The 10,569-nt window shown below is 48.5% G+C and overlaps 2 protein-coding genes across 3 annotated transcripts in view; both read right to left on the bottom strand.

Annotated features, from left to right (window-relative positions):
- Window positions 1-10,569, bottom strand: part of nebl (nebulette) — a 36,231-nt gene that overhangs the window by 18,477 nt on the left and 7,185 nt on the right. The window lies entirely within an intron of this gene.
- The window catches only part of LOC109527557 (nebulette), a 7,790-nt gene continuing 1,235 nt past the window's right edge, over window positions 4,015-10,569 (bottom strand). The window contains exons 4-22 of the mRNA XM_019889551.1: window positions 9,476-9,577; window positions 9,274-9,384; window positions 9,075-9,179; window positions 8,890-9,000; window positions 8,697-8,807; window positions 8,502-8,615; window positions 8,086-8,196; window positions 7,318-7,428; window positions 7,081-7,191; window positions 6,893-7,003; window positions 6,397-6,507; window positions 6,216-6,326; window positions 5,914-6,024; window positions 5,656-5,763; window positions 5,465-5,575; window positions 5,267-5,377; window positions 4,869-4,974; window positions 4,202-4,312; window positions 4,015-4,125 (exon numbers count right to left, since the gene is read on the bottom strand). Of these exons, the coding sequence (XP_019745110.1) occupies window positions 4,290-4,312; window positions 4,869-4,974; window positions 5,267-5,377; window positions 5,465-5,575; window positions 5,656-5,763; window positions 5,914-6,024; window positions 6,216-6,326; window positions 6,397-6,507; window positions 6,893-7,003; window positions 7,081-7,191; window positions 7,318-7,428; window positions 8,086-8,196; window positions 8,502-8,615; window positions 8,697-8,807; window positions 8,890-9,000; window positions 9,075-9,179; window positions 9,274-9,384; window positions 9,476-9,577 (1,890 nt within the window). The 3' untranslated portion in view covers window positions 4,015-4,125; window positions 4,202-4,289. The remainder of the gene's footprint in view (window positions 4,126-4,201; window positions 4,313-4,868; window positions 4,975-5,266; window positions 5,378-5,464; window positions 5,576-5,655; window positions 5,764-5,913; window positions 6,025-6,215; window positions 6,327-6,396; window positions 6,508-6,892; window positions 7,004-7,080; window positions 7,192-7,317; window positions 7,429-8,085; window positions 8,197-8,501; window positions 8,616-8,696; window positions 8,808-8,889; window positions 9,001-9,074; window positions 9,180-9,273; window positions 9,385-9,475; window positions 9,578-10,569) is intronic.

Here is a 10,569-nt window from a genome sequence, read left to right as displayed (position 1 = left end):
CAGCGGAGCGTACAGGCTGGACGCCATCACTTCCTTACTACCGTGCTTGTACTTGTCCTGCCAGAGGGGAGCTCAAAGTCAGTTTGTTTCATGACTGATAAAAGGCACGACTTAAGAGTAGAATGCTGGTATCCGTGAGGCATTTGACATTCGTTGTTAGCATTAAGCTAGTGGACCTTTATTTGATTTTGTTTCATGGATCAGTTCGACGGTCAACGTCAAATTGGAGTGACGAATCAATCGCATGGAGTGTTTGAAACAAGTGGAAATTAGTGATTACTTGACTCTGCAGCTCAGAAAGTCGTTTGACATGAAGCGTCTCGGCCGTCTCGGGCAGCTGATGGTACAGAGCGCTGCTGGCCTCCTTCTTTCCTGCCTCCTTGTACTTCACCTGCGCACACACACACACACGCATGGGCGATCACCAAAGTTTTGCTTCGCTGTTTTTTTTTCCCCTTCCGGGATTTGCATTATTTCTCCCGACATCTTGTTTTCCGGCATTAACTTGGCTCAACTTCCACCGCACTAACAGAAATAAAATCTTTCAAGGAGTGTTGGTGTACCCGAGAGTCACATGACACCATGACATCATTTAGCGCCACACAAGTAAGACGAAGAATCCGACTGCGCTGATAAAGCGACCAGAATAGACCAGTGGGGCACTTTTGTCCGACATCGTGTCACAATGACTACAGACCAGGGGTGGGGAAGTTACCAAGTATAAATATATATATATTTTTTTAAACCTTGATCTTGATTGACATTAACACCATGCGCAGGGTGGGGTTGGAAAATTGGCAGTAAAACAGGCCAAAATGCAGATGTCAGAAGGTGATTCAAGTGACTAATAAGTAGTCTCTGGTATCGAATATTTATTTTTCATTCCACTTCCTACATTCAGCCTGAAAAGCAGCTTCTGCCATTTTAAATATGAACTTCTTGTTTTCATCTTCATATGAGTCCACCCACCAGATAGTTGGAAGGTCAAGTGAAGGCGACGCGTTTCTGACCTGGCTGTGAGTCTCCGCCATGTCCTTCACAAAGCGAGTGTCCAGAGTTTCGGGCAGGACAGAGAACAACGAGTTGGCCAGTTCTTCTTTGTCCTTCTGGTACTTGCTCTGCAGACACGCGGCAACATCAACAAGCTGACTGAGAGAACATTAAGCAGAACGCGTAGCATAAAAATATTTGATCCCAATTGTGGATTTGGTGGCGCATTCAGTCTCGTCACCTGGCTCTGTAACTCCGACATCTGTTTGGCAAAATACGTCTCGGAGGTCTCGGGAAGGAGCGAGTATAAGTTTTTACTCATTTCTTTCTTGCCGTCTTCTTTGTACTTCACCTGCAGCGCGCACAGAGTTCAAATTTCCCGGCACTTTTTAGCGTGCGAGTGTGTGTGTGAGTGTTGCATCACCTGACTGTATAATTCCGTGAGCTGTTTCGCCGACTCTATGTGGGTGGTTTGAGGCATTTGGTGATAGAACGTCTTGCTGGCGTCCTGCTTGTGCTCCTGCTTGTAGGCCAACTAAACAAAAGAAGAACTTGAAGAAGGTCAGCGCTGCGTTCGTTGGTCGCGGCTTACCGGGCGCTGACCTGACTCTGCAGCAGTGACGCGTCCAGAGCGTGCCGAGTCTCCAGAGTGTCGGGGAGCTTGGAGTAAAGACAATCGGATGCTTGTCTTCGGCCCGCTTCCTTGTACTTGTTCTGAAACACGCGACACAATATTGCCAAACGTATTTGATGAAATGCTCAACAAGGTCTACAAAGATAAAGATGAGATGAGTTGAATGAAAACGTAGAATACCTCGCTTTGGATCTCTGATACGCTTTTGGCAAAAAGGATGTCGTTGGTCTCTGGGAGCTGCGAGTAGAAGCTGACGCTCTGCGCCCATTTGCCGCTTTCTTTGTATTTGTTCTGAAGACAACAAGAAGTTCGCTCCGGTTACAATGAGGATCCTTCAAAATCGATATTATTCCCGGAACGAGTCGCTACCTCGCTCTGGATCAGCGCCAGCTCTCGGGCCAACTGCGTCTCTTGGGTGTCAGGGAGCTGCGAGTAGAGCGACGACGTCATCTGCTTCTTGCCCTCGGCTTTGTACTCTTTCTGGAGCAGGACGAGAACGGGAGCCCTCGTTTGAAGGGAGAGAAAGGTGACGGACTCCCAGGGACTCCCAGAAAGAGAAAAAAAAAAAAAAAAAAAACGCGGGACTGACTTGACTTTGCAGCGCGCTGGCTTCTTTGGCGTGTTTAGTCTCCAGGGTTTCGGGCAGTTTGGCGTACAAAGACGCTGCCGACTGCTGCTTGGCCTCTTGCTTGTACTTGGCCTAAAACACACACACACAGAAGAGGCATCTTATCAAACTGGCTTCCTATTGGCTGATATTTTAACCCTGCGTGACATCTGCGGAAGGATTTGACCTTCTGGTGCGAACATGAGGGTTCAACGCAACCCATCTCGCGGTTCTGTGCAGCAGTGGAGGATTCGAGAATTTTTTTTGTTTCTTGACCGGTTCTCTGTTCAATTTTCCTTTCACGAAAAGGCTTGAAACTTATTGACTGACTTGCACATGGCGACCGTCAGCCACATCTGCTTCGGTCTCACACGAAACTCACTTGGCTGTGCGTATCGGCCATGTCTTTAGCAAACTGAATGTCTGGCGTTTGGGGCATCAACGAGTACAAGGAGGTGGACATGTCCTCTTTGTCTCGCTTGTAGTTGGTCTGCAATGCCAGAAACCGTCACAAAGTGGAAGAACGTCTGTGAGAAGATGGAAGAGAAACTGGACGGGGCCTGACCTCGCTCTGGATCTCCGACACGTGTTTGGCAAACTGCGTCACCGGCGTCTCCGGAAGTAGGTGATAGAGGGCCGAGGACACATCCTTGTTGCACTCCTTGTATTTTACCTGCATGGATCGAATACAAAGGAGGAGAAAATCGGCGTTGAGACATCAACGCACTTGAAGTACCCATTTGTCTTTGGTATCTAAAGTCAGCTTTATCACAAGTACCCATTTGTCTTTGGTATCTAAAGTCAGCTTTTGATCGCGGCAGGAGGTTACCTGACTCTGGAGCTCGGTGAGCTCCTTGGCCCGCTGAGTGTGGAGCGTCTGCGGCAGGCTGGAGAACAGCGAGGACGACATCTCCTTCTGGGCGTCCTCCTTGTACTTCACCTGTAGGGGGGGCGATGATCATGTGAAGAAACGGATGGCGCAGAAGGTTGCCAGCTGTCTCGTAAAATACGCTATCATCCGTTAATTGGGAAATAAATGTGGGACGCGGTTCGTCCTGTATTTTCCTAATCGTCTCATGTGTCTGTCACATGCAAACCTGAACACTGAATAATGATTAAGAGACGGGAAATATTACACACAGCAGTGTGGTATTGGCAGCGGGTACGCATGATTCGATTAGAGTTGTACGTATTATCGTAAAAGCTAACGGCTAACACATGAAAGAAATGGAGTAATGAGTGTTGCAAGCCGTGTATGAGATCTGACCTCACTCTGCAGCTCTGTAACATTTTTAGCAAACTGAGTCTCGGCCGTTTGTGCCAACTGAGAGTAGAAACTCTGCGATAGGCTTCTCTTCCCGTCCTCCTTGTACTTGACCTGAAGGACACAACAGGAAGCTCTTTCAGGACTTTTAGCAATAGGACCATCCATACAAATACAATTTGTGTCACGTGACGTATGTCGGTGGCTATTGGTGTACACTCTGCATGTGTTGCTGCTCCATTAGTGTTGAAGGAGCAATTGTTTGAAGGGTGATAATTAGCACAGCATTCATGCTAATTTCCTTAAGGAGCTTTTTATTTCCGTACTATATTTGCATTAAGATGATGTAGTCGTGAGATGAAATGATGTTGTTGGCTTGAACATTTTGGTGTTTCATGATACAGTGTGTGAATATGCACGATGATCAAAACATCGACGCTGTGTACCCGCGTGGAATTTTTCTGCACTTCATGGTTACCGAACACGAGGGAAAGACTGAGCGGCGTGTTTTCAAGGCACCTCGCTCTGCATGTCCGTCATGTCTCTGCTGAAGATGGTTTGGGAGGTGTCGGGTAAGGTGGCGTAGAGGCAGGTGGCCATCTCCTTCTTGCCGCTCTCCTTGTACTTGACCTGGCAAGCGACAACGCACCTTTGCCGCGGCGTGCTCACGCTCGTTGCCGACGCGGGGCAGCAAACAGGAAGTTACCTCGCTGAGCAGCTCCGCGGCGTCTCGAGCATGCTGTGTCTCCATGGTGACGGGCAGGGCGGCGTACAGAGAGCTGTGAAGCTCCTGCTCACCTGCCGACTTGTACTTGCTCTGTAACGTTGAGGAGACGCCACAGTATGGGAGCAAGTCTCAACTCTTAACCTTCAAGTCGCAAGCAAGTCCCGAGTTATGTCTGTCTTGACCATCCAGCCATCTTGGACCCCAGAATTATGTTGGAATGAATTGAGGAGATTTTATTTGAACAAAACTAGTGCTTTGCCACCATCTCGTGGCAGCTTGGTGACAAGGAACTATGTGGAAGTCAGTTAAGGAGCTTCATTTGGACAAAAATAGTGCTGTGCCACCATCTTGTGGCATGTTGGTGTCAGGTAACTACGCTGGCGTGAATTGAGGAGTTTCATTTAGGGAAAAAAATTTGTTTTAGCTCCATCTTGGGGTAAGTGTAGGCAAATAATAACCTTTTTTAGGGGCAGTCTGGAGCCTTTGTGTATATTTGCAGTCAGAAGTCATCGTCTCAAAGCAAATCTGCACTGTGTCGCCTTCACTGGTCTTTACGTTTTTTTTCAAGTCAAAACTGGTTTCTCTGTGCGATCTTCCGAAATGTCAAATGTGGTGTGGCGTGTTGATTCCGCTGGTGGCACCTCACTCTGCAGCTGGGACATGTGCTTAGCCAGCTGAGTCTCTGGAGTTTCCGGGAGCTGATGATACAAACTGCTCTGCATCTGCTGCCGCACACCCGCTTTGTACTTGACCTGCGACACACCAACACGCACGCAAATACTGAATCGCCCACGCGCGCTGCTTCCAAATTTGGTTGCCGCAGCAACCGCAGTTATGACCCAGTTGAGGAAATTCCCAAGTCAAGGTTCTGACAGGAAAAGAAACTTCCTCCCACCCTCTCATTGCATCCTCGTTTCTTTTCTGATTTCCTTCCACCCTTGTTGACATCCTTCCCTCCTCCCTTGTTATGATTTAATTTAAAAAGTGCTCATGTATTTCCACACCCTGTAGACAAGTATTTCTGAACGGCTGTGGGGCGTGTACCTGACTCTGCAGGTCCGAGATCTCTTTGGCGTGTTGCGTGTGGATGGTTTCAGGCATCAGCGAGTACAAGTTGACGCTCATCTCCTTCCTGCCGTCCTCTTTGTACTTCACCTGCCCAAGCCAAAATATTTTTACATGCATTTTACCCAGTTAGGAGCTCAGGAGACGTCCCCCCTCCCCCCCGTGAAAGAAACTCACCTGACTCAGAAGCTCCGAGACGTCTTTGGCGTGCGCCGTGTGAAGCGTTTCGGGCAGCAAGTGGAACAAAGTGGATTTAAGATCTTTCTTCTGAGCCTCCGCGTATTTGCGCTGAGGAAAAAAAAAAAAAACAGGAGAGAGAACGTGAAGCAAGACTGAGTGTGGATGGCGGAGTGTCTGCTCGACTTTACCTGACTCTGTAGGGCAGAGGCCTCTTTGGCGTGCAGCGTCTCCAGTGTGGCGGGCAGGGTGGAGTAAAGTGACTTGGACGCGTCCTTCTGTCCCTGCTTGTATTTCACCTGCCAAAGAGAACTTCTTCATCTGATACAACGTTACGACACACGGGGTGTCCATCAAGTCTAAACGTGTTCTGTGATGTCATCCATCTGTCGTCTTAAAATATGAAATCTTCTACAAGCGTCTTGAAGAGCTTTTTGGGCCGTTCGCACCTCACTGTGCAGGTCGCAAAGGCTTTTAGCAAATTGCGTCTCCGCCGTGTCGGCCAGTCGGGAGTAGAGACTCTGAGAGAGCCTCTTCCTGCCGCTCTCCTTGTACTTCCTCTGTGACAAAGAGGAAAAGAAAATGTCACGTCGTTTGATCGAAAACACTTTGCTCTAATGGATCTCGAGGCAATGTCATCTAATGGAATCTCATCCCGTATCGAGCGCTTAAGTGTGATGAGTTTTAAAGAGAGCCTTCCTCAAAATGGGATTGTGATTGGGAAGTCTCCCGGCGCGATGGGATGCATCACCTCGCTCAGGATGTCCGTCGTCTCTTTAGCCAGCTTCATTTCTGACGTGTCGCTCAGGGTGGAGAAAAGGCTGTGGGACGTCGCCTTCTTCCCGTCCTCTTTGTACTTTTTCTGATCGCACACAGTAGACACACGCGTCAGACACGCGACGTGCACGAGCGGCCGACGTGCGTCCGCGTACCTCGCTGAGCAGCCGCGTGGCGTCTCGAGCGTGTTGTGTGTCCAAAGTGTCGGGCAGAGTTGAGTAGAGGCATTTGTTCACCTCCTTCCTGCTGTCTTCCTTGTACTTCACCTGCAGGCAAAACGATATCGCCACAGTGTCACCACACTCTGGTTTCCTTTTTTTTTTTTTTTTTGTTTCCTCCAGTTTGATTTAATTTGCATCCAACTGAATATCAAACAAACAAAAAAAACCCAAAAAAAACAGAAAATATCAAACCGTGTTTTCTTCCCCTGAGCCATGTTTGAGAATTGGAATTTAAAAAGAAAAAAAAAAAAAGAAGATATCAAACTGTGTTTTCTTCCCCTGAGCCATGTGTGAGAATTGGAATTTTCAACCAAAAAAAAAAACAAAAAAAAAACTAAAACTAATTTTAACAGCTAAAACGAAACATTTTTGAAAAATAAAAACTCACCGAAAAATGAAAGTCAACAAAAAAAGTATTGTAGGACATGACCTGGCTCTGCAGCTGCGAGACTTCTTTGGCTAGTGCGGTCTCGGTAGTTTCAGCCATGTGATGGTACAAAGTGTTCTGGTTCTTGTGCTGAACGCCTTCTTTGTACTTGACCTGTGAACCGACAGCGGCACGTTGTCATACACGCGCACGTCACGCTCAGCTGACAGTCAGCCGTGACGTGTGACTACCTGACTCTGAAGGTCCGAGAGTTCTTTGGCGTGTTGCGTGTGGATGGTTTCGGGCATCAGCGAGTACAAGTTGACGCTCATTTCCTTCCTGCCGTCCTCTTTGTACTTTACCTGTGCGATGCGGACAAGACTGCGTCAACATGAGCATTTATCAAATTCTGAAAAACAACTGACTCATAATTTCATGACGGCACTTTCAATATGTCTCGCTCTCTTTTCTTTTTTTTTTTTTTTTACCTCGCTGGCGAGCTCGGAGGCATCCTTGGCGTGGAGCGTCTCGAGAGTCTCCGGGAGAAGCGAGTATAAGGACGAGTCGCCGCCCTTCTGGCCCACTTCTTTATAGCGGCGCTGGTGGCGAGAAGACGTTTAAAGTGCGGACGGACTTTTTGGATGCGAGTACAGGCAGAATAGAGGGAGCGGATGGAAGATGTGACGGAAGAGCAATCGGCAAAGGAAAAAGAAAAGCTGACAGTGTGACCAGACAAATTGTAGTGTAAAGACAGAACACAGAGCTGGAGGATGCTGAGATTCTTTTTTGGAGGTGACGAGGATGGACCTGATCAGGAACGACCTTATCGGAGGAATGGTACAGACTGGAAATCTCGGAGAGAAAGCGAGAGAGGCCAAATTCGGACGTGAAGCGTCATGATCCTGTTCCTGCGTGTCTCCAGCAGGTGGCAGACGAGGGCTTTCCCTTCAGTGTGCACACCTGCTGCCAATTAGCATTAGTCACGTATCTAAGGGCTGACGCGCTTTGGTTTTTGGAAATAAATATTTTTTCTTACGGAACATGACAGCAGACACGCTGCTGATGAAATGGGGCCAAAAGAGGAGATTTATGCATGTGGTGAAAAAAAGACTTTTCGGTGTGAGCAGACGATGCTGACGACAAGGATTCGTTCATGCATTCATTCATTCCAATTGACGTCTGGAAAACGGTGAAGCCGAAAGGGGCAGCAAGAAGAACGTTTGGGCGTGAGGTGTGAAGCGCAGTCGAGGTCTCACCTCACTCTGCAACTCGGCGACATTCTTTGCAAACTCCGTCTGCATGGTGCGAGGCAGCTGAGAGTACGCCGTATGACTCAGGTTCTTCCTGCTGTCCTCCTGGTACTTGAGCTGATGGGAGGACAAATATGCAAGAATGGTTTGTTGTCCAGCCAAGTGAACAGGTCAACAGTTGTGGCAGATAAATGCAAAAAAGTTGCATGTTGGTTTGGTTCGTCACTAAAGTGAACTGAGCTGTACTGGAACAGGGAACTGAATGTGAAGCTGCGACTGGAGCGTGGTTCGTCACTAAAGTGAACTGAGCTGTACTGGAATGGGAACTGAATGTGAAGCTGTGACTGGAGCAAGAACGATTTCTGAATCTGGAACCGTAACCAGAAGTTTCAATTCAACACGTGGCAGCAAGTTGGCGGCACCTGGCTGTGCAGCTCGGTCATTTCCCTGGCAAACTGGATCTCCTTGGTGTCGGTGAGCTGAGAGTAGAGAGAAGACGGAGCTCCTTTCACCAGCACCTTTGGTCGATAATTCACCTGGAAAGAGAAGAGACGGTGACAGGATCACACACGGGGCTCCCCCCGCTTGTGACATTAGAGCCTGCGGAGGTGAAGTACGTCGCTGTGCAGGTGGGACATCTCCAGCGCATGTTGGATCTCGGGAGTGTCGGCCAGTTGGGAGTAGAGAGAGATGGAGGCTTTCCTCTTGCCGTCTTGAGTGTAGTTTTTCTACCAGGCACAGACGAGAGAGAGAGCGTGTCGAGATTTGACGAGGACGAAGGTTGTCCCGATGGAAGGAAAACGCCCGCACCTCACTCTGAAACTCGTGGACGCTTTTGGCCAGATGCATCTCGTTGGTCTCGGGAAGCAGCGAGTACAAAGTGCTGCTCAGTTCCTTCTTCCCCTCCTCCTTGTACTTGTTCTGACGGGCGCGGAGAGGAAAGGGGGACGCTTATCGTGTGTTATCTTTTCATAACGTCCATTTCTGGGCGTTACCTGGCTGAGTATGTCGCCGAGTTCTTTGACAAAGTGAGTGTCGTTGGTCTCCGGCATGAGCGAGTACAGTGAGGAGGACGTCTTCATGTTTTCTTTGTATTTAACCTGGGAGGGAAAAAAAATAAAAAAGACTCACCCAAAATGTATGCAACATGTGCCAACGAGGTTTAGGTTCGGTTTTCCGTTCTGGTGTCACCACCTCGCTCTGCAGCTGGCTCACTTCCCTGGCTCGTTGTATCTGCGGCGTGTCCGGAAGCAGCGAGTAAAGGGACAACGACGCCTCCTTACGGCCTTCCTGCTTGTATTTGGACTGAACGGGAGACGGCGACACTGAGCGGCGTGAGGAGGAAAGTTCGCCGGCGGTCGCGGTTCGAAATTTCCAAGTGAAAAAGTGCCCACACCTCGGAAACGATGGCGCTGATGTTCTTGGCGTGAATGAGTTCTGCCGCAGGGAGGTAAAGACTCTGACCTTTCATCTTCTCAAAGTCCTCTTTGTACTTCACCTAGGAAGACATGAGAAGGCCCAGAACGTTGTCCGTCCATTTTCTATTGCGCAATCAGCGCACATGTCAACAAAGAACAGACTGGTCGCCAGTCATGTGGGGAGGAAGCTAACCGCTAACGTGCTAACCGCTTTTACATCATGCTGCTGCCCTCGTATCATCATCATCATCATCATCCTCAGGCCTCGCATGCGTTGTTTCCTTCATTCAGCAGCTCGGCTTTACAAAGCGGAGCGTCGCCGTGGCAACAGCAAAGCTCCGATTGGCGGAGCCGGCGTTAGCCTGGAAGTTGAGAACTTTGGGTTGAATGTGAAAGCTTTTGAAGCGACCCGGCTGGCTCCGAGCGGCATTAAATTTAGAAAGCGCTTGCCTCCTGGCGGCGTGATGACTCACGCCCGAAGTCTGAGCGGCGTTCGGCAGGTTCGAGGGAGCCGAGAGGATTTCAGAAAGCGGCTGATGAGTCACCGAGGATGTGTCGCCCTCCCACATAACAGTGAAAGATTCAGCGTTGCACAGCGCAGCGCAGTGCAGTGCCAATCCTTCTCTTGGATGCTTTTAGTGGACTCATGCGGGACATTTTGAGAGACGGTTGCCAACGGCAACGCTGGCTTCGGCTCACGGAATGCCACCTGCATCAAGCATATCTTGCCACGTCTGTCACCAGCGATGACGCCAACACGCCGCGTTTGAATATTCGTGACTGTTACGTTCATGGCAGAACAAATGTTTGTTTTGACGCGTTTGTTTTTTTTAAAAGGGACGGATGGCCCACTTTCTGACGCTTAAAATGCGGATGTAAAATAGCGTTACGTAAAATAGAACGATGGATAAAAATCAGTCCGATTTTTCATCTCATTTACGGTTCATTTCATGAATAATAAATCGATTGTCTAATTATTCTTTTTGTAAATGCGTGTCATTCATTTTACAATATTTTAATTCATATGAATGCAAAAACACATATTTTATAATTTTTGTATAGAGAATTTTGT

This window comes from Hippocampus comes, unplaced genomic scaffold, assembly GCF_001891065.2.
Source record: "Hippocampus comes isolate QL1 unplaced genomic scaffold, H_comes_QL1_v1.1 scaffold490, whole genome shotgun sequence".
Classification (NCBI taxonomy): domain Eukaryota; kingdom Metazoa; phylum Chordata; class Actinopteri; order Syngnathiformes; family Syngnathidae; genus Hippocampus; species Hippocampus comes.
This window is presented reverse-complemented; position numbering and strand designations above follow the sequence as displayed.